At 42.9% G+C, this 24,153-nt stretch overlaps 1 protein-coding gene across 1 annotated transcript in view; it reads left to right on the plus strand.

Annotated features, from left to right (window-relative positions):
- VWA8 (von Willebrand factor A domain containing 8) overlaps window positions 1–24,153 on the plus strand; it is a 476,746-nt gene that overhangs the window by 450,979 nt on the left and 1,614 nt on the right. Inside the window, exons 42-45 of the mRNA XM_068267802.1 lie at window positions 3,829–3,954; window positions 14,019–14,177; window positions 19,052–19,150; window positions 21,970–22,208. Of these exons, the coding sequence (XP_068123903.1) occupies window positions 3,829–3,954; window positions 14,019–14,177; window positions 19,052–19,150; window positions 21,970–22,208 (623 nt within the window). The remainder of the gene's footprint in view (window positions 1–3,828; window positions 3,955–14,018; window positions 14,178–19,051; window positions 19,151–21,969; window positions 22,209–24,153) is intronic.

Genomic DNA, 24,153 nt, shown 5'->3' on the forward strand with positions numbered 1-24,153 from the left:
GGGATAGTGGGGTTGAAGCTGTGAAGTCTTGCTGGTGTTCTATACCAGTTGGAAATAATTTTATAAGCATTCTCCTGGGCCCTGATCGAAATGGAAGATTTATGTGCAAAAAGAAAGCATTTAGTCCACTCAGACTCCGAGAGGTCCCCATTAAGCTTAGAGTTCCATTCTAGCATGAATTTGGGAGTCTTGTCACAAAGATAAGGAAGTACCATCGAGTAAGAGCAGGAGATTCTATGTTCTAGCGGAGGGTGTTCAAAACAGAGGTCTTCCACATCTGTGAGGTCTCTACAGGAGAGGTCAGTATCTACATTCTTCTGCAGAAAGTGTACCAATTGCCTATATTCAAAAAGAATACGAGGGGACATATATTGGGCCTCAACAAGATCCCCAAGGGGGGCTGGTTTTCCGTTTTGCCATACTTTTTTAAGGGTCAGGCCTGGAGTGAGCCTTCTCAGTGAATTGGAGGGCTCTCTTCCTGGTAGAAACATAGGGTTATCCCATATGGGCATGCTGGGGCCCACATATGTAGCCATGCGGTGGTGAGCAATTAGCTGGTCCCATACTCCAAAAGTAGTAAAAGAAAGGGAAAAAGCCCTCGAGAGTGGTGTCGGTCTTTTAGTAGGCCATACCCAGATACCAGCTCCTGGGTCATAGTGCAGTATTCCCTTTTCCAGTTCAACCCACTGTGCCTGGCGGTGGTTGTGTACCCAGTCTATGATTCTATTTAAGTGAATCGCATAATAATATGCTTTTGGGTGTGGGAGGGCTAAGCCGCCTTCAGCCCTGCTCCTTTGTAAAGTAAGTAGCGCAAGAATTACCGTATTATTTAGTATTTATATAGCATTGACATCTTCCATACCGCTGTACAGAGTATATAGTCTTATCATTAACTGTCCTTCAGAAGAGCTCACAATCTAAACCCTGCCATAGCCATATGTACATTGTAGTCTAAGGCTAATTTAGGGGGAAGCCAATTAAATTATCTGTAGGTTTTTGGGGTTTGAGGAAACTGGAGTGCCCGGATAAAACCCACGCAGACACGGGGGAACATACAAACTCCATGCAAATGGTGCCCTGACTGGGATACGAACCCAGCACTGCAAGGCAAGAGTGTTATCCACTCCATCACCATGCTGCCTATGGAGTAGCATGGCGACTAGTGATGTGCATAGTTGTGCTGTTTCTCATGTACTCCTGTTTAGGCAGTATGGAAACCCTGTAACTACATTTATTCATTTCCCAAGCATCCAGTCCTGGACTTATTTTCTGTACAGCTTAGCTCATTGTATACAGCGTTTCATGAACCCCATTTCTTTCTTTCCAACTGGTGGGAAATTGTGGCACTGCCTGTGATCGTTCCTTCCAGCCAATTAATGGTCTTTCATTTCAGTCATTTTGTTTTCTTAAGTAATAAATAAGCTAAAAGGGGCTGCTCAAACTTGAATGGGTCTTTATTTTTACATGGCCCCAAGAATAAGCTCCTATTTCCTCCTTTAGTGGCCTGGATTTTTCAACCTGCCTTAATGAGTACCTCCATTTACTTGATTTGGGATCCATTTACAAGGGGAGTTTGTCTCTTTTCATTACATCTCAGTGGCACAGTTCAAAGGCGTTCAGCACCTCATTGTGAGTGGGGCACATGAGCAGCTCATATCCAGCATAGCATGATGTCACTTCCAAGACATGCTTTTCAAGTCATAATTTGTTCAGCTTAGAGCCAGCAAGCCGCATGAAGATGCTAACTTCAGCAAGATTGTATCATGTCTGTGAAAATCCCGCTAGCCAGCGCTGTATGAATGGGGCTCTCATGCTATGGAGCCTGGCACAGCAACTGATAAGCATGAAGCCAAACAAAGGCCGTGTACCTTCCCGAAGGAGCTACATGCATTCATTCATTTGTAAAGCTCTGCAGGAATTTAGCATGTAAACTCAAATAAGAAGCGCAGGGTTTCCAATTTAGAAACGTTAAAAAAAATATTTGCTGTCCAGAATTTTATCCTGAAATTGGTGTGACGGCTTTCTGAGTACAGCTCCTTCCTGGCAACTCAAGAAATATTCCTGGGCTTCCATACTTCTCATTGCAGGGGGAGTCTTCTTTTCCTCAAACAATATGGTCACAGTAATTCCATGGCCTGATTTACTACATTACAGGTGAACCTCAAAAATTAGAATATCATTTAAAAGTCCATTTATTTCAATAATTCAATTTAAAAGGTAAAACTGATATATGAAATATACTCATTACATGCAAAGCGAGATATTTCTAGCTTTTATTTGTTACTAGTGTAAAGGCCCGCCCATTAAAAAATTGTCGCTAGGCCTTGTCCCCCCTCCCCTGCAACGCGCCTGCCCCACATACACACAAACGTGCGCACACACACCTGCCCCCCTATGCCTGGCCTCCTGTGCTGGCTGCAGTCCATCCGCATGCTGCGCTTGTGTGCCAGGCACACGACAGAGGAGGACGCAGGACAGGGCAATTATTATATAGGACAATTTTGATTATGGCTTGCAGCTTATGAAAACCTCAAAATCTCAAACCATTCGAATATTGTGAAAATGTTCAATATTCTAGGCTTAAGTTGAGTTACAGAAATAAATGGACTTTTGCACGATATTCTAATTTTTTGTGTATTATCATCCCTCTTCAGCCATTTTAACTTTTCAGAATGAAGGACTAATAATTATTTTGTATACAGCACCAATATTTTCTGCATTTGATTGGTCTACTTCCAAGTTGCAAGTATTTGCATAAAATTAATATAAAATCTGCATCAACACAAAAATTATTATCTCATTGACCTTCCCTCACAGGGCTGGATGCATGAACCACCAGTAATATTGCCTTGCCCAGGCAGTGAGAGGCAATTTTACCAGTACAAACGCCAGCACAGTACCACGAGATGAGCTATTAACATGACCCACAGTACATGGGTAATGCGAGCATTGCTGTGGTAACAAATACATGATAACTGAAAGAGGGACATTTGAGCTAAGAGGAATTTGGAGATGTGGTTCTACCTGTTCCTTTAACTGTGGCTGGAAGGTGTAATGGTTAAGGGCTCTGCCTCTGAAACAGGAGACCTGTGTTCGAATCTCAGCTCTGCCTGTTCAGTAAGCCAGCACCTATTCAGTAGGAGACCTTAGGCAAGTCTCCCTAACACTGCTACTGCCTATAGAGCGCGTCCTTGTGGCTGCAGCTCTGGCGCTTTGAGTCCGCCAGGAGAAAAGCGAGATATAAATGTTATTTGTCTTGTCTTGTTTGTCTTTAAAAGGGAACCGAGGTGAGAAGGATATGGAGGCTGCCATATTTATTTTCCTTGTAAGCAATACCAGTAGCCAGGCAGTCCTACTTATTCTGTGTCTCTAATACTTTTAGCCATATACCCTGAACAAGCATGCAGCAGATCAGGTTCTCTAACTCGGCTGACTCAGGTTTTACTGGATTAGCCATATGCTTGTTCCAGGATTCTGACTCAGACACTACTTATGCCAGAAGATCAACAGGGCTGCCAGTTGGCATTGTTTGGAAATAAATATGGCAGCTTCCATATCCCTTTCAGCTCGGGTTCCTTTTAAATGCAGAACATTTTGGACCTATACAGCTACGTTACTTCCTATAAAGGCCTCTCAGCTTGTGATTGAATGTTCTGTGTTCTGTTACTTTTATATGATAGTCAATTTTATTAAATTATCTTATATTTCATTTTAAACTTGAATGACCTTTTTCCATTTAATGTTGGCACTGAGAGAATTTGCTGCTGTTTACTATCAATTATACTTTGTTAGAACTCTTATTAATGTTAAGCATTTCCTTTCTTGAAGGCGAAGGGCAAAGAGAGACAGTGGATAAAGCATCAAGCAATAGGAGAGCTGGATGACACTAAAATCATTGATGGCCTGACAGGAGAGAAAGCCATTTACAAGAGACGTGGGGAGCTGGAGCCTGAAGTAAGTAGCAGAATACAGCACATACAGTATGTGTCACCATGCTGCTCTCTGGGTGCGGCTGACCAACATTCTGATTTTCCAGACTTCATAGATATGGCACTAGTCATATTGGTCACACAGTGGATGGAGGCCAGAAATGGAAGGGACTAAATTATATTGTGTTCAGTCTTGGATGTATTGCAATGTGTGTATTTTGTTAATGCGTCATTAGTATTATAGCTTAGGTCGCATTGCAGTCAAAAAGTTTAGTAATAATTTAAACTAGTTATGAACTGTTTGTTATTAGTTTATACTTTTAATGGGACCGAAATGCTGTTTGAATACTGGTTAAGGGCGCTGCCTCTGACATAGGAGACCAGGGTTCAAATCTCAGCCCTTCCTATTTCAGTAAGCCAGTACCTATTTAGTAAGGAGTTTTGGGGCAATACTCTCTAACACTGCTACTGCCTACTGAGTGAGCCCTTGTAGCTGCAGCCCTTGTGCTTTGAGTCCTCCTAGAGAAAAGCCATATACAAATGTTGGAATTATTATTATTAACTAATTCCATTTATACCTTGTATATCTCCAAGAGACATTATGTGGCAGTAATCCTATTGTGGCTTCTGACTCTCACTCCTTCTGTTTTAACATATTCCCCAGCACTTACAGAACATATTCTGCTATTAGCACACCTAAAACCTCAATTCACGATCCTGGATTTTTTATTGATTATAAAAGTGAATCGGGACTATACCACAATTTTATATTTCATGCAGCTGCTCCAAAGAATTACCCTTCACTAAAGTCAGTCTCATGATAAAGTATAGAGCTGCCAGCAGAGTGGGAGTTTATCCCTATGCATAAAGCCATCACTTGACCACATCCACCTCCAACCTCAGCCTCTTCCATGGAACACAGTGAGGAGGGACGGTAGGGTCTAGTCTATGTTTATAATAAAAGATCCCCCCCCCCCCCCTTACCTAATGCCTAACTAGGGTTGTCGCGATATACCGGTATCGCGATATATCGCGGTTTCAATGTGCATGGTTATCATACCATGCACATTGTCAAAATACCGTTTTTTCCGCTTCTGCATTCGCCGCCCGTCACTACTCAGCGAGTCGGCTCTCAGGCGCCGGATATGACGCGCGTCCAGTGAGGACGCGGCTGCTGGAACACAGAGACTGCCTCCCAGGCTCCCACCAGCGGCGCACTATGCAGAGCACTTCTCCTGAGTCCTGGGCTGGTGTCATCAATGACGCTCGTTTCCACCCAGCGTCTCTGCACTCTAAGTGAATGAAGCACTTAGGACTGAGGACTTGGCAGCTGAAAAGTGTGTATTTGTCCCCTGACTCCCCTCTTCCTCCCTCTGGCTCTCCACCTAATTATAGCTACACCTATCTCTATGCTGCGGCCACCTACCACTAGCTACATCTATCACTGGCTACCTATGCTGCGCCACCTACCACTGGCTACACCTATCCCTGGCTACCTATGCTGCGCCACCTACCACTGGCTACACCTATCCCTGGCTACCTATGCTGCACCACCTACTACTGGCTACACCCATCCCTGGCTACCTATGCTGCAGCCACCTACCACAGGCTACCTATGCTGCAGCCACCTACCACTGGCTACACCTATCCCTGGCTACCTATGCTGCGCCACCTACCACTGGCTACACCTATCCCTGGCTTCCTATGCTGCACCACCTACCACTGGCTACACCCATCCCTGGCTACCTATGCTGCGGCCACCTACCACAGGCTACCTATGCTGCGGCCACTTACCACTAGCTACACCTATCCCTGGCTACCTATGCTGCGGCCTCCTACCACAGGCTACCTATGCTGCGGCCACCTACCACTGGCTACACGTATCCCTAGCTACCTGTGCTGTGGCTACCTACCACTGGCTACACCTATCCCTGGATACCTATGTTGCGGCCACCTACCATTAGCTACACCTATCCCTGGCTACCTACTACGCTGCGGCCACCTACCACTGGCTACACCTATTCCTGGCTACCTATGCTGCAGCCACCTATTACTGGCGGGTGGGGGCACATTATTTAATGTAAGGGGGTGGGGCCCAGGTCCAAATAATTGTTTAATACCGTATACCGTAATACCGTCATACCGTGGTATTTTTTTTTATGGTTATCACACCGTGGAATTTCATACCGTTGCAACCCTATGCCTAACTCACCCAACCCCCTGGGCATTTAGATTGCTTGTTAGAGTTTGACATTAGGTGGGGGTTCAGGGGAGAATGGGTGCTGCGTAGTGCATAGTAAAATATTGGAAATCTAAATTACGGATATTTTATGTAGCAACACCACCCAGTACCCAACTAACCCTAACCTGCCCTCTAAATGCCTAAATCGCCTACCCCACCTAATGCCTAACCCCCTACCAATCTCCTTCCCCCACCCCTACCCCCAAGTGCCTAAACCGAACCACCAAACCTTGCACCAAAACAACTGCTACATGTAGTTGATATTTTATGATCGGCTGCAACTATTAATTCCTATGCAGTAACCACATTGGGCACTCAACTCACCGTTTGGAAGCCCAATTACTGATATTTAACAAACAGGAATCTGCTGATCCTCACGCCCAAATTATCTGATCTGCTCCCAGCCTCCCTCTCCTGGATGCCTTTTTTTTATCGGTTATGATGGAGGAGGATCAGTACACCATTTAGCACATCTCAGAAATAAGTAGCAACCTACTCACCTGCAACTGTGTGTGCGTTACAAATCACTGCAAGCACAAGGGATGCCACAGCCCCACTTCAAGGCTTTCTCTGTAACTGTGGTTTTAAGCCTTGTACCCACCCTAGACTGTTCTTGGCCAAGGCCAAATCTAATGTGTGTACAGTTGTCTCCCATGGTCTGCAGAGACTGTTAGTGATCTGGCATGACATATATTTGTGCCACAATCAACAGCTGAGTCCATTATACCACTCCATCCCCACCCATGTAAGCCGTTCCATTGCTTCCGGCACCGTCATTCCTTCTTCCCTTCTTCATAGGTACAGAACATATTGTTTGGTGCTTGTGGAGCTATGTCATGCCTATGACATTGAGGCCCTGCAATGACCCCCATAAAATTGAATTTGATGCTGGCGAACAATACAAACTGAGGAGAAATAGTGCATGTTTACACACATTTCCCCTAAAATGCAAACCTCGAAAATTTAATTTGTGTATCATTAGATAAACACTGGGAGCAGAGCTGTTAGGAAGCTGCCCTACACTTGCCTTTAGATACATTAGATAGGATGGCCCTACTTGTCACACATTACCTACATGAAGTAATGAAGAATGTGTTTGCAAATATGAATCTACTTGGAAAAGCAGTGCTTTAATCAATTCCTGGTAACTACAACCAGGGGCACAGCTACGTTTTTATGTGGCCCCCAAGCAGCCCATAACTTGAGCCCCACCCCCCTCCCCCGAAGGGAGCAAAGCACACTGCGGTGGAGAAATGAGCGTGGCCATTACATGATGATATCATGTCAATGTTGACCAAAAATCTCTGAAGAATGCCATTAAGATTTAAGGCAGTTCTGATGGCAAAAAGGTCAAACTCAGTACTAGCAAGACATACCTAATAAAGTGACTAGCGAAATACAGGTAGTCTCTCATAAACAAATGAGATAGGGACTGTAGGTCCATTCTTAACCTGAATCCTTTTTCTTTTTCACCTCAGTTCCCCCTTGCCTCTTTTGTTCCCCCCCCCCCCCCCCATGTTGCCTAATTTCCCCCAGTGTAATCTCTTGTCCTCCTGTGTCAGTGTGTCAATTCTTGTCCTGCGGCCCTGTACCAGCCAGGTATAGGTGCCCTGAGTATAGGTATCTATGTATTGGTCCCCTTAGTACAGGTGCTGCAGTATAGGTTAGCCAGTTATAGGAGCCCCAGTATAGGTTAGCCAGGTATAAGTGCACCAGTATAGGTTAGCCAGGTATAGGTGCCCGCAGTAAAGGTAGCCAGGTATTGATGCCCCAGTATAGGTAGCCAAGTATAGGTGCCTCCAGTATAGATAGCCAGGTATAGGTGCCCACAGTATAGGTAGCCTGGTATAGGTGCCCCAGTATACATAGCCAGGTATACAGTGGAGGAAATAATTTGACCCCTCACTGATTTTGTAAGTTTGTCCAATGACAAAGAAATGAAAAGTCTCAGAACAGTATCATTTCAATGGTAGGTTTATTTTAACAGTGGCAGATAGCACATCAAAAGGAAAATCGAAAAAATAACCTTAAATAAAAGATAGCAACTGATTTGCATTTCATTGAGTGAAATAAGTTTTTGAACCCCTACCAACCATTAAGAGTTCTGGCTCTCAATTAGTCACCCTCATTAAGGACACCTTTCTTAACTAGTCACCTGTATAAAAGACACCTGTCCACAGAATCAATCAATCAAGCAGACTCTAAACTCTCCAACATGGGAAAGACCAAAGAGCTGTCCAAGGATGTCAGAGGCAAAATTGTAGACCTGCACAAGGCTGGAATGGGCTACAAAACCATTAGCAAGAAGCTGGAAGAGAAGGTGACAACTGTTGGTGCGATTGTTCGAAAATGGAAGGAGCACAAAATGACCATCAATCGACCTCGCTCTGGGGCTCCACGCAAGATCTCACCTCGTGGGGTGTCAATGGTTCTGAGGAAGGTGAAAAAGCATCCTAGAACTACACGGGAGGAGTTAGTGAATGACCTCAAATTAGCAGGGACCACAGTCACCAAGAAAACCATTGGAAACACATTACACCGCAATGGATTCAAATCCTGCAGGGCTCGCAAGGTCCCCCTGCTCAAGAAGGCACATGTGCAGGCCTGTCTGAAGTTTGCCAATAAACACCTGAATGATTCTGTGAGTGACTGGGAGAAGGTTCTGTGGTCTATTGAGACCAAAATAGAGCTCTTTGGCATTAACTCAACTCGCTGTGTTTGGAGGAAGAAAAATGCTGCCTATGACCCCCAAAACACCGTACCCACCGTCAAGCATGGGGGTGGAAACATTTTGCTTTGGGGGTGTTTTTCTGCTAAGGGCACAGGACAACTTAATCACATTAACGGGAAAATGGACAGAGCCATGTATCACGAAATCCTGAACGACAACTTCCTTCCCTCTGCCAGGAAACTGAAAATGGGTCGTGGATGGGTGTTCCAGCACGACAATGACCCAAAACATACAGCAAAGGCAACAAAGGAGTGGCTCAAGAAGAAGCACATTAAGGTCATGGAGTGGCCTAGTCAGTCTCCAGACCTTAATCCAATAGAAAACCTATAGAGGGAGCTCAAGCTCAGAGTTGCACAGAGACAGCCTCGAAACCTTAGGGATTTAGAGATGATCTGCAAAGAGGAGTGGACCAACATTCCTCCTAAAATGTGTGCAAACTTGGTCATCAATTACAAGAAACGTTTGGCCTCTGTGCTTGCAAACAAGGGTTTTTCCACTAAGTATTAAAGAGACTCTGTAACAAATTTTTCAGCCTTAGTTCTTCTATCCTATAAGTTCCTATGCCTGTTCTAATCTGCTCTGGCTTACTGCAGTCTTTCCTAACTGCACTGTCTCTGTAATAAATCAATGTATCTTTCCTCTGTCCTGTTTGTTGGGCTAAAGCTTGATTGTGTGGAATGTGCAGGGCTGCTTGTGATTGGTAGAAGCGATACACACCCTCTGCAGGCCCCCTGCATACTCTGAATGACTCATACACTATGCTTAGCTGAGCCTATTAGAAGCTGGTTAGTTTGTTTGTAAACACTGCCTAAAACTGTTAATTACAAGCCAGGATTGCAGCAGAGAGTGGCAGAAACAGCACAGAGGGGCACAGGAGAAAATAATGAATAGAATGGTATGCTTTTTATTGTAAGAATATTAGAGTACAGATTCTCTTTAAGTCTTTTATTGTTAGAGGGTTCAAAAACTTATTTCACTCAGTGAAATGCAAATCAGTTGCTATCTTTTATTTAAGGTTATTTTTTCGATTTTCCTTTTGATGTGCTATCTGCCACTGTTAAAATAAACCTACCATTGAAATGATACTGTTCTGAGACTTTTCATTTCTTTGTCATTGGACAAACTTACAAAATCAGTGAGGGGTCAAATAATTATTTCCTCCACTGTAGGTGCCCTTAGTATAGGTAGCCATCTATAGATGCCCCAAATATAGGTAGCCTGGTATATGTACCCCATTATATGTCTTTATGTCTCAAATTATTAACTTAAACTAAACACCTTTTTAGATAATTCCTACACAGTAACTTTTTAGGTTCTAATGAGTGATCCCCAAGTACATAGTTCTCCCCACTCCACGCGTTACTCCTCTTCCTCCCTCCATAGCAGCATACACCACTGACCACCAAAGATATGGGGCAATCTACTACCTAATCTATGCTTTGGCATACACTACCTAATTATGATTAGAGTACACTGCCTTATATTTTAGGGGGGATAATCCATTATTGATATTCAGGGGAAGACACTACCTAATCATGTTTGGGGCACTGTGCCTTACTATATTTTGGGGACCCTAATTGTTTTGATTTATGGGAACACTGCCTAATTGTGTTCTTTATAGGAGGTATTGCTGCCTGTTTATGTTAAAACACATCAGTACAGACCTATCATGACCTAAGTGCCACAGACTAGAAACACGCTGCTTACCCTTCTAAAGAACATGAAAGGTTGCAGTTGCTAGTTCTGTTTATTTGAAGTGAAGTGCTAAAGGATTGGGGATGCTTTAATAGTCCTTATAGTTCTTATATTTATTAGATAATCCAAGACTTAATTGGCTTAAATAGGCCACCACTCCATGAAGCTTGCCTGCAGTAAGGCAATACAAAAGAAAATCTTAATAGTGAAATTGGCTCTCTGGGCGTATGGGATGTACATGTTGACCTGTTGATTGAACAGGTGAACATAGTAGAAGACCCTTATTTTGATGTTAGGCTCAAGCAGTATTTAAATATGACATCTTCAATCCTGCCTACTCTTGAGTAAATGTAATGTGAAAAAAATAGACAGGCGATTTAGAGAAAGCGTCTACAAAGAAACAATACACAGTGGAGTTTTATTCACTGTGGTGTGTTCTGAACATCTGACCACCTGTCTATAGGGAACTTCAGTGCAGAACTCTAGGTGCAGAATGCAGAACTTCAGTGCAGAACTCTAGGTGCAGAATGCAGAACTTCAATGCAGAACTCTAGGTGCAGAATGCAGAACTTCAATGCAGAATGCAGAACTTTAATGCAGGACTCTAGGTTACAGGTTATAAAAATATTTAATTGTGTGATTCACAGCACTTGACGAATAAAAATCTATTCTGATTCTGATTATAGCAATGCGTGTCTATACACAACATATGTATGTTGAAAATGTTGATAAAAAAACAAAACACCTGACCTGTATTGAGTTAAGGTCCGTACCCACAACCCGATTATTAGGGTAGTTTGTTTGCAACGAACAGTTGTTTTCACGATATCAAGTAACATCGCGTGTCATGAAACAATGTTTGAAGACCCGCAACTACCTTCTACATTTGTTCAAATGGAACACCTGTCATGACAGATCACTGAACGAACGATTGGTTCAGATGCCCTTTAACTTCCACTGGAGTTTTTGCAATAGTTGAAATGATCATTCTTGACAATCAATGTTTTTATATTTGCGTTGATGTTTGCAGATGGCTTGGGGAACGATCACTCTGCGCCGCAACTCCCCAATCCATCTGAGTGTGGGTAATCAGCTTTAGTGAATCATGATATGGAAGGCAGTTATGGGACCTGATTGAAGTTTTGGTTTTCCCACAAATCTCTGTCTATCGTGGCGTGAATAGGGTGTGTGTGTGGGGGGGGGGGGGGGTGTTGGTCGATGCAGATGTACTCGGTGACACTATCAGACAGAGTGACTACAATGACTCTTTATAAAATCTGTGTAGAATGTTTTAGCTGCAGGACCTGGATGGTAGAACACAGTATACTGTCTAAGACAGAGAGTGGGACAATGTTACAGTGTGGGAGTATCAGGAATGGGGGGCACAGTATTTGAGGGAGATCAGGAATCTTGGCACAGTATAGGAGAGAGACCAGGATCAGGGTCAAAGGAATGAGGGACAATGAGTAAGGGCACAGTATGATAGAGGGGCAGGGGGAAAGGCACAGTATGAGAAGGGAACTGGTAGAGTTTGGCATAGTATGAGATTGAGACCAATAGAGTGGGCAGCATTCTGTGGGGAAGACCAGGAATGAAAAGCACAATATAAGCCAGAGGCCTGGAGCAGGGAGCTCAGTGTCAGAGCAGGAATCGGTTGTGAGAGGCATAGTGTTGGGAGTAGGGCCAAGAACAGGAGGCATAGTATGGGACTAGGAGTAAAGAGAATAGTATAGGAGGAAAACCAGGAGGGGGCACTGTGGGACTGTAACAGGAATGGAGGACACAGTATTAAGGGAGATCAGGATTGTGGGCACCATTTGTGAGGGTGCAAAGCTGTGCCAAAGAAGTGAGGGACATGGTGTTGGGGAACAGTTTGATGGGGGGGCAAAGAGCAGGATCACGTTATGGGAGGGGGTGGATGTGGTGGACACAGTATGAGAGGGAGATCAGTAGCATGGGAGCACTGCGTGGTGGAAAGCAGGAATGGAGAGCACAATATAAGACAGAGACCAGAAGCAGGGAGGTCAGTTTGGGGGCAGAAACCAGTGGTGAAAGGCACAGTATAGCAGGACAATCAGGAGAGGGGCTAACAGGATTGGGGAATGCAGTATTTGAGGGAAATTGGGATTTGGGGCACAAGATGGGAAGGAGTCAAGGAACAGAGGCATAGTTTAGGGATGGAGCACAATATGGGAGCATAGTATGGGGAAACCAGGAGCTGGGATCATAGAGTGGGAGACGGGCAGGAGTTGGAAGTACAATATGAAAGGTGGTCATTGCTTAGTGAGGCAAAGTCTGGGGAAGAGTACCAGGTACAATGTATAATGTGAGTGGAGCCTATATTAGCTGGAGTGTGCGAGGCATGTCTAATGTGAGTGGAGCCTAAATGGGGGAGAGGAATAGAGGGATGTATTTGATAGTACTGTCACCGTGTAGTGCTAAGGTCCAATATTCATATCTGGGCCAGGGCAGGTTCAGGGTTTATTTATATCAAAACTGTTCATTCTTTTATTCCAGAGCCCAAAGCTAGCAATACTCAGATCTTGGCTTGTGTATTGGGGTTGTCTGGTGCCTGCTAAGATGCTTCATGCTTGAGTGATGCTTCCCACTCATTCCAGGAATTGTTTTACCAGCCCTGAAGCCCGTTAACCCATGGGTGCCAGAGAACTTCCTCTTAGCGTGTGCCCACACCTGCTACTTCCTGACATGGGCGTACGGCATAGAGAAGCAGGGACTTTATTATATAGGAATAGTGCCATTAGCTGGTCTTCCGTGTGTAAAGGGACACTGCTTAAAGAGAACCTGTACTGAGTAAAAATATTTAAAATAAACACATGAGGTAACTTCAAATGAACATTGCATAGTTACCTTGCCATCAGTTCCTCTCAGAAGCTCACCATTTTCTTCTGACAATGATCCCTTCCAGTTCTGACAATATTTTGTCAGATCTGAAATATATCAGTTGCTGTCAGTAAAATATCAGTTGCTGTTAGTTATAGCTGAGAGAAAAACTGATGTACCCGGTAATGTCCATGTTTCCCTATGGCTCAAGTGGGTGATGTTACAGTTTAACTGTGTGCTGACCAGAAAGCTGTTATGGGTAATGGCCACTTTCAAAATGGAGGACGGAAAATTCCCTTGATCACAGTGAACAAACAGGACGCGGGACAGGAGAAAGACACTGAGGAGTAGACTACATGGAAGGTAAGTATGACTTGTGTATGCTTTTTTTGACTTTTAATTTTCAGTTCAGGTTTTCTTTAAGCTGTAAGGATGACTGTTTTCTAAGGTTAAGAGAAAACTCTACACTCTGGTTTGTCTGTGTTAAGGGCAGCTCTGCGTTGATGATGCACATCAGTTGTGACAGTGGGTATCTTTTAAATGATAGATAAAATAGTATAATTGTTCTTTCTCTGTACAGGTTGGAAGTCCGCAGCAGAAGCCCAAGAGGCTGCGTCTCCTGGTGGACGTGTCCGGCAGCATGTATCGCTTCAATGGTGTGGATGGGAGGTTGGAGCGCTCCATGGAGGCAACATGCATGCTCATGGAAGCATTCGAGAATTACGAGCATAAGTTTAAGGTAATAAAAAAGAGAAATAACAGAGTCATGATTCCTCTGAACAAGCATGATGGAAAAACTTGATGTTTCCAAAGAACATTATTCATGTCTGGGGAGGTGATTCACTTTGTCTGTTGCTGGGATGGAGAAAGTACACCCTCTAATCTATGGAGAGACGTACCATTTTCCTCACTACGTACATTTGTCTAAAGAGTATAATTTATCAGTGAATGACATGGTCTTCTCTATAAATATTGGAGCGATGCCGGGGTGCAGGCTGATGGCTGGCCAGTATTATATGGAGAAATTTATAGTTACATAAACCACAATAGAGTAGATTAATATTCAGTGACAGATATTGCAGGAGCTGCTGCAGAGCAACATCTTAGCATAACACTTGGAGATAAATTGTAGAATGAAGCAATGCACTTAAGCTGCTTTCCTACAGGAGACAAATGTAAATAATTAAAAATATTGAGCTCTGGTGTTCATAATTCAGGGATACGACCAAGAGCCACCCTTTTACTGCCAAATCTCTAGTTGTGCAGTTCTCTGTTCCCAGTCTAGTCAGTGAAAATCTTCGTGATGCAGTGAAATATATCCTATGCTATATTAGCTCCTAAGCTATATTTGTCATTGTAGCACTTTTTCAGATGCTCTCTTCTTTTTCTTGTAATCTGTCTTGATAAATTGATGAAAGAATCATGTTGTAGTCGTGTAATGACTCTATATTATTCTATGAGCTTAGAATGCTTAGACTCAACTTGTTCTTCCTATCCATTCTCTTTCAACAATTGAAAGCAATGTGCTGCTGGCACCGGCTACCTACCCAGCATGCTCAGGTGTGAAAACTGAACTAAAGTTTCCCAATAAACGAGTGCTGAAAACAGACAGGTCACCATTCAAGTGTCAGATCACTAATTGTGCATTTTTACTTGCAGTAAAGGAAGTATTCTGCAGTGTAATAGATGTAATAGTCTTTTCATCTTGCACATTTCAACAAAAGTGGTGCAATATACAAAAAAGTGTTTATTTATTGAATAAATGGCTTATATGGCGATTATTTGCTTTATTTTTTTTAACAGTTGCATGGGGTCCAGCTTAATAGCAGACTTGCAACTACAGTTACACAGCATGGGCTTGATTCACAAAAGTGCTAACTGTTAGCACGGCCGTTTTCGTGCAAATTTTTCGTGTTTGCGCGTGATCGTGAATTTTTGCGTGCAATTAACCGGTTTAGCGCGCACACGTGAATTTTTGCGCAAAATCATTATTGTTTTCGCGTGCAAACGTTTAATTGCACGCGAAAATTTGCGAACGCGCGCAGACTCGAAAATTTGCTCCAAAGCAGCCATGCTAACAGCTAGCACTCTTTTGAGAATCAAGCCCCATTTGATTCTTGTGGTACAGGCAGACCTAAGGTAGCTGTGTCCACCTTGTTCACAGCCATGTCTTTTATCTTCATATAATTCTGCTGTAAAGCCTATGTTACACCTGCAACTTAACTACTAATTACAGTACACATCTGTGAAGCTACGTTACATTTACTGTGACAGCGGAAAACATCCAGCTTGGATAAGGGTCGGTTCACACTTGCTTAGAACATGTACCCGTTTGGAACTTTTTAAGTTAAACGCAGGAAGCGGATCCAACGTTAAAAATAGGATCCACTTCCACTTATTAAAAAACACGGATCCATCTGCTGTGGAAAGCGAGACGAAACGCAGAGTCCTAACTTGGCGCATTTTCCCGGATCGGACAGGAAAGCCTATGAGAACGGACACTGTCTGTTTCTGTTCTCACTAGGCTAGTCGTCGCATCTGCGTTGCCCATTTAGATTGCTGCTGTGACGCAATACTCACATGTGTCGCCACCTATCACCGCCGCTCAGCCCCTTCTATACACCCCGGTGGCCAGTATTAGAATGGGGATCTCCATTGGGCGGCAAAAGACAAATGGTAATCCTCAGCAACAGGAAGAATTCTCATTGGTTCATGTTGGACCAATGAAAATTCTCCCTCTTGCTAGGTAGAATTGGCCTATTGCTGCCTATGGAAAGCCCCATGCTTCTGCTGGCCTTCGGGCTGATTAGATAAACTGAACGGTGGCAGTGGCGGGACAGGTGATCGGTGATGCAGACGTGATCGACACAGGAGCGGATGTGTGGACACGGAACAGATGAGAAAATTGTTGCATGCGGATCCAAAATGGATGGAACGCTTACTGTTTCCATTCTGCATCCACTCAAGTGTGAACGGCCCTAGCAGCAGCTGTAGTTGTGCAACATTTCCTTTGGCCTGGGATCCACTAGAGCACTTTCATCTGCATTTTGGAATTGCCTGCAATTCCAAAAGCACCAGGTCAATGAAAGTCAAGGGAGGTTATCCCACAGTAGCAATTGCAATTTTCCACAATCACGGTGCCTGCAGCATTTTTGAAGCATTTGTGCCTCAGCTCAGGACATAGGATTGCTGCAAAATCATTTTTCACTTGCTATACAAAGCAATTTTGCAGCACTTTTACTACCCAAAACCACTTGGTGTACCCATAAAGCCTTGTGCTAATGGAATCACAAATCTTTCAACAAAATGGCTAGCACTAAATTCAAAAGCGATTCTGGAAAACGCTGCAAAAATTGCTTTGATTGTGAATTGAAATCGAGAATAGTGGGCCCCAGCCCTAATTATTTTTCATAATGTGCTAATGCCTGCTGTTTGGAGCCATAGCTTGGTGATTTGTGACCCAGTGGTGCTTTGTAAACTTTAGAGAGGCAGCAATTATGCAGCTAAGCTATGTTATGCTTTTTTGTGAGTAAACTCTTTATCAGACATGCATTGTGAAAGATCTAACTTGTGATTGTTACATCGAGGTTTGTGTATGAGTAATAACATGTGTACATTATTTGTTTTGTTACTGTGACCTCTATTTCCTAAAATACATCTGTGCCCTAAACTACATATTGAGGTTAATTCACGCATCTTGTATTGTGAATTATCTGTCTTTATCTGTTTTTCATCTTATCTGTATAAAACACAGCAAGCAAAAAAACAAACAATAAAACAAATATAAAGAAATAAATAAGGTGGAAAAAGTATTGTTGAAGTTAATTTAAAATGGGAAAAAAATATTTTAAGGTATTCTGTTGGTTTAGAAAGAGATAAAAATGTAATGTTCTACAGTAGATTAGATGGGCGATAATTGAAAATAAAAGCTCTGTGAATAAACCCCATTGTGTAATTATTATTTAGTATTTATCTAGCGCCAACATCTTCCGCATCACTGTACAGAGCATATTGTCTTGTTCCTTAACTGTCCCTCAGAGGGGCTCACAATCTAATCACTGCCATAGTCATATGTCTATGTGTGTGTAGTGTAGTGTATGTATTGTAGTATAGGACCAATTTAGGGGGACGCCAATTACCTTATCTGTATGTTTTGGGAAAGTGGGAGGAAACTGGAGTGCTCGGAGGAAACCCATGCAGACACGGGGAGAACATACAAACGCCATGCAGATAGTGCCCAGGCTGGGATGTGAACCCCAGTGCTGCAAGGTGAAAGTTCTAACCATTACTTTGAGTGACTCAATCTAGGCAGTCTTACCACATCTTTGTGGTTCTGGTTGGTGGTCTCAGTTTGCCCAAGCTGCACCTACTGTCCTATGAAAGGGGGGAAGGGGAGCAAGAAGCTTCCCTTAATCCAGGGACAAAAGCAACTGGCTGAAACTTCCACTTCATGTCTATGTTTTGAGAGCTGCAGTGGACCAGACATGCCTGTATAGATATCATATTAATGGCCAAAATGATTAAGCGATTGTTTTAGCCCTTAGCCCCTTATACGTGTATGAATGAGTTTTGAGTAGTCTGCACCCCTTGTTTACATGTGCCTTGGCCAATCAGAGACTTTGTACACTTATTAGTGCCCACTTCTGGGTATTCAAAGGCCAACCCCTCTGGAGTAGGAAGTGGAAACCATGAGTGATGGGCCGCTGTGGTTGGTTTTGACCGTACTGTCCCCTCTTAGCAGTCATAAACCTCATATGTGTTAAATATAAAAACCTAGAGTTTTTCAGAGTGATGTTGGACTTTATAATTTGCAATAAGGGTTTTTTTCAGGTTCATGGTATCCAAAAAGGTCTCACTTTCCCCCCATAGGCTTACATGCATTTTACTGTTTTAAGACATGCATTTCTCACAACTTGAATGTTTCTATAAATACAGTGATGAAGCAAAATTAATCCGAAATTTGCTCATTATGTATGTGTATGGAACTGAACTATTATTAGTTGCTTCCTCACACTGCTCTAATAGTCATGAAGGTTTAGACTTGCTACGCCCATGTATTCGTGGGTGACCGTCATGTCACAATGTCACTCGGAGTTGCTAGGGAGGAGGTTTGCAGTTAAAACACCAGAGGAATTAAGTGAACCCAAACAAGGTCCTCTGTCTGTGTGTGCTTTTAGATTGCAAAATATCATATGCAATAGTGAAATACTGATGTTTATAAGAGCTTTCTTCACAACAATTCCATTTGTCAGGGCTGAGGGAGGCTGAAGAAATACAGTCGGGAATGCACAATATGAAGACAGGAGTGTAAATGTTTATATGTTATCAACTAATATATAGCTTTATGCAGTCTACATATAAGATAGGTGAAGAATGTACAGCAATAACATTATAGCGAAATGTAAAAAATGCTCAAGTGTTCTAGATAAGGGCTGTTTGTATTAATGTCCATAGCATGCAAAATGATGTAAAATAAGCTCCATTCTGCTGCTGCTAAGCTCTGTGCGTGCGTCATCCACACAGCTCCAGCGGAATGGTACATGCTGGACACTGTAACTGTCCTGACAGCCTGTACTGCACTCATGCATGTTTACATTTCTGTTTCTTTGACAGTATGATGTATTTGGACATTCAGGGGATGGTCACAATATTGAGCTCATCCGAAGTGACAAAATTCCCAGGAACAATAAGCAGCGATTGGATGTTATGAAGGTAAACAGCTATTTTATTAGAATACAAAGTTAGGGCCAAAGCTCTGCCTGTTAGCCGGAATATCCACTGTGTATGAAGCCTGGGCTGGAGACTACAGAAGACCATATGGGTTCCAGCAAATATCGGCTAGATTTTTTAAAGTCCAGCTAAACCAAAATTGAACAAGATAAATTCTCACTCATCGTGTTGATTAGTGTAATTTAAAGAGACACTCAAGTGAAAACAAACTTATGAGATAATGAATTATATATGTGATAATTAATAGAAGAATTAATAATTAATAGAATTAATTAGTAGCAAAGAAAAGAGAAGTCTCTTATTTTTTTGTTATATTGCTTTTTTTTTTATAACTTTGCATCATTTTGACGTGTTTGCACTTTACAAATCATGCTCTGTCTTTTAAACTATAAAACAGAGCAGAGCTAATAAACCTTTGAACTTTCCTGCAGTAAAATATTAAACAACCAAGAAATTGAGAGACAGGTTGAGATAAGTGCTTCAGAAAACAGGAATTTCTTTGACCCAATGGTGGAAGAGCTCAGAGAAGATCTTTTGCATAGATAACAACTGAAGTTTCTTAAAGGAAACCTGAAGTATTAAAAAAAAATAATTCTGCCAGTCCCCTGCAGCCACCCTTTCCCCACGCCGTTACCATACAATCCTCTGGTCCCCCCGCCGCGGCTCACTTTCACTTTTGCAGTCGCCATCCACTGCGCCTGCCCGGCCCTGGCCGTGTGCGTCCTCATACATGTTCCCATCGCCGGGAGCGTCCTGCGCTAGTGCGAGGATGCGCACGGCCAGAGCTTCGTAGGCGCAGTGGTTGTCGAATTGTAAGTCGGCGGTGAAGAAACAAGGCTGTGGCGGAGGACCGATGGGTCATTTGCTAATGTCGCGGGCCCAGGGCGGGTGCAGGGGGCTTGCAGGAGCCCCAGGTAAGTGAAACGTTTTTTTTTCCTTTCTTCAGTTCCACTTTAACTCTTCCTGTACTGGAAAACAATATGAGACTCTTTTCTTTGCTACTGTTTGATTTCTTAGCTGTACTACGCATACAATTCATTATCTCATGTTTATTTTCACTTCAGGTTTTCTTTAAGTGGTATTCCTGGAACTGAACTTTTCAAATAATAAAAACAAATTTTAGTTTTGCTTGCCTGCAGCTGTGCATCCATTCATACAGGAGTAAGACATCACCTGTCTACTAATTTTATTGTAGCAATTTCAGGTCTTAAAGTTACCCACCACCTAATCCCTGTGACTTCTTGCCCCATCCATGACAATCCCCACTCGTTTGTCATGGTACTACTGTAGTTATCCCTGTGACTTCATGCCCCATCCATGACAATCCCCACTCGTTTGTCATGGTACTACTGTAGTCATCCCTGTGACTTCATGCCCCATCCATGACAATCCCCACTTATGTCATGGTACTACTGTAGTAATCCCTGTGACTTCATGTCCAGCCCACGACAATCCCCACTTATTTGTCATGGCACTACTGTAGTAATCCCTGTGACTTCATGTCCAGCCCACGACAATCCCCACTCGTTTGTCATGGTACTACTGTAGTAATCCCTGTGACTTCATGCCCCATCCATGACAATCCCCACTCATTTGTCATGGTACTACTGTAGTTATCCCTGTGACTTCATGCCCCACCCATGACAATTCCCACTCATTTGTCATGGTACTACTGTAGTAATCCCTGTGACTTCATGCCCCATCCATGACAATCCCCACTCATTTGTCATGGTACTACTGTAGTAATCCCTGTGACTTCATGCCCCACCCATGACAATCCCCACTTATGTCATGGTACTACTGTAGTAATCCCTGTGACTTCATGCCCCACCCATGACAATCCCCACTCGTTTGTCATGGTACTACTGTAGTAATCCCTGTGACTTCATGCCCCACCCATGACAATCCCCACTCATATGTCATGGTACTACTGTAGTAATCCCTGTGACTTCATGCCCCACCCATGACAATCCCCACTCATTTGTCATGGTACTACTGTAGTAATCCCTGTGACTTCATGCCCCACCCATGACAATCCCCACTCATTTGTCATGGTACTACTGTAGTAATCCCTGTGACTTCATGCCCCACCCGTGACAATCACCATTCATATGTCATGGTACTACTGTAGTAATCCCTGTGACTTCATGCCCCACCCATGACAATCAACACTCATTTGTCATGGTACTACTGTAGTAATCCCTGTGACTTCATGCCCCACCCATGACAATCCCCACTCGTTTGTCATGGTACTACTGTAGTAATCCCTGTGACTTCATGCCCCACCCATGACAATCAACACTCATTTGTCATGGTACTACTGTAGTAATCCCTGTGACTTCATGCCCCACCCATGACAATCCCCACTCATTTGTCATGGTACTACTGTAGTAATCCCTGTGACTTCATGCCCCACCCATGACAAGCCCCACTCATTTGTCATGGTACTACTGTAGTAATCCCTGTGACTTCTTGCTCCACCCATGACAATCCCCACTCGTTTGTCATGGTACTACTGTAGTAATCCCTGTGACTTCATGCCCCACCCATGACAATCAACACTCATTTGCCATGGTACTACTGTAGTAATCCCTGTGATTTCATGCCCCACCCATGACAATCAACACTCATTTGCCATGGTACTACTGTAGTGCAGGGATGCAGGTAAATGTAGTCATGCTTCTGTTGTTCTACTTTACAATATAATGTACCTGAGTATAATCCAGTGTAATTAATATAAATTGGTTGGGCTGTTTTTTTTTGTTTTTGTTAAAGTGTAATTCTTCTGCTTTATTTGTCAGACTATGCATGCCCACTCGCAGTTCTGTATGAGCGGAGACTACACACTGGAGGCCACGGAACACGCCATAAGGGAGATAGCCAAGGAGGAAGCTGATGAACATTTTGTTATAGTTTTAAGTGATGCCAATTTAGAACGATATGGCATACCAGCAGAGAGGTTTGCCCAGGCTTTAACTATCAATCCCCAAGTCAATGCGTTTGCTATTTTCATTGGATCTTTAGGAGACCAAGCTGATAGGCAAGTATTTTTCTCTCAATGAAACAAACTATACCTTTATCTACACAAAGTTGTTTTAAAGCTGCATCAATACAGTAACTGTAAAAAAAAACATTCTAATACTATTTCCTGGAGACCCACTGACTTATTTTTGTAGGAAAATAACACAGTAACTTTAAAGAGAATCTGTAGTCTAAAATTCTTACAATAAAAAGCATACCATTCTATTCATTATGTTCTCCTGGGCCCCTCTGTGCTGTTTCTGCCACTCCCTACTGCAATCCTGGCTTGTAATTGCCAGTTTTAGGCAGTGTTTACAAACAAAAAACATGACTGCTAACCAGCATGTGATAGGCTGAGAGAAGCTCAGTCTGTAACTCATACAGAGCCTGGAGGGGGCGTGGAGAGGGTGTGTATAGCGTCTGCCTATCACAAGCAGAGCAGCACATTCCTGCCTGAGCCCGACAAAGCTGACAAAGGAAAGATGGTTAGATTATATAACAGAGATAATACAGCCACTGTGCAACTAGCAAAGGCTGCAGTAAGACAGACCCCATTAGAACAGGTATAGGAACTTATAGGGTAGAAGAAATAAGGCTTAAAATTTTGTTACAGAGTCTCTTTAAAGGATACCTGAAGTGACATGTGACATGATGAGATAGACGTGTATGCACAGTGCCTAGCACACAAATAACTATGCTGTGTTCCTTTTTTTTTCTCTGTCTGAAAGAGTTAAATATCAGGTATGTAAGTGGCTGACTCAGTCCTGACTCAGACAGGATGTGACTACAGTGTGACCCTCACTGATAAGAAATTCAGACTATAAAACACTTTCCTAGCAGAAAATGGCTTCTGAGAGCAAGAAAGAGATAAAAAAGGGAATTTCTTATCAGTGAGGGTCACACTGTAGTCACTTCCTGTCTGAGTCAGGACTGAGTCAGCCACTTACATAGCTGATATTTAACTCTTTCAGACAGAGGGGAAAAAAATGTGTGTGCTAGGCAGTGTGCATACACATGTCTATCTCATCATGTCACATGTCACTTTGGGTATCCTTTAACACAGCTTATCCTATGATGGCCAGACACATGGCACTTTGAGTGACTCAATCTACGGTAGTCTTACCAACATCTATATAGCATAAAACAGGGGTGTCCAAACTTTTTAGGCATAAAGGCATATTGCTGTTCTTGAGAATGGTTGGGGGCCTAACTAGCGAAATTAAGCACAATTTTGCTAATTGCCATTAGGTACACTATGCCTGTGACATTTTGTCAAATAGAGCATTTCCACTGAGAACAATCCATTACTAAAAACAATCCATACTGCTGTTGGTCCCTGCATGTGTCACTGAAGCTATGGCCTGCATTAACAACTGTAGCGAGCTTTGGGGGCCACCAGAAGTGGATCGGCAGGTCGCATTTGGCCTTTAGGCTGGACCTTGGACATGTCTGGCATAAAAGCATACCTAAAAAGTCTAGTCAAATAATGCTCATTATGACTGTCTCCAACATTTTGAGATTTTTGTAAACAGGGCAAAAGTGCAAATATTTATTCTTCTGAACCAATAGCCCTATAGGACATTCAAACTTAGCATTTATTAGGGTTCAAGCAGAAATCTGGATGCAATGCTAATTGCCCCTGCAAGTACAAGAGTAAAGCTGGGTACACACCATACAATTTTCTGTTCGATTTTCCGTTTGATCGATTTTCCGATCGATTTATGAATCGATTTCCATTCACTTCTATGAGAAATCAACCAGAAAAAGTATTGAAAATGAGATCGAACGTGACAAATTATCTATTGAACCATCTATCTAACAGAAAATTGTATAGTGTGTACCTAGCATTAGGCTATATCACTAATCTAGGATTGTGATGGGTGCAAACAATCCTGGGATGTAATCTCCATCTCCTTACTTCCTACTACTAATTTAGTGAGAATAGCAATAGGGTTAAATACTAC

This window comes from Hyperolius riggenbachi, chromosome 2 (genome assembly GCF_040937935.1).
Source record: "Hyperolius riggenbachi isolate aHypRig1 chromosome 2, aHypRig1.pri, whole genome shotgun sequence".
NCBI classification, from domain to species: domain Eukaryota; kingdom Metazoa; phylum Chordata; class Amphibia; order Anura; family Hyperoliidae; genus Hyperolius; species Hyperolius riggenbachi.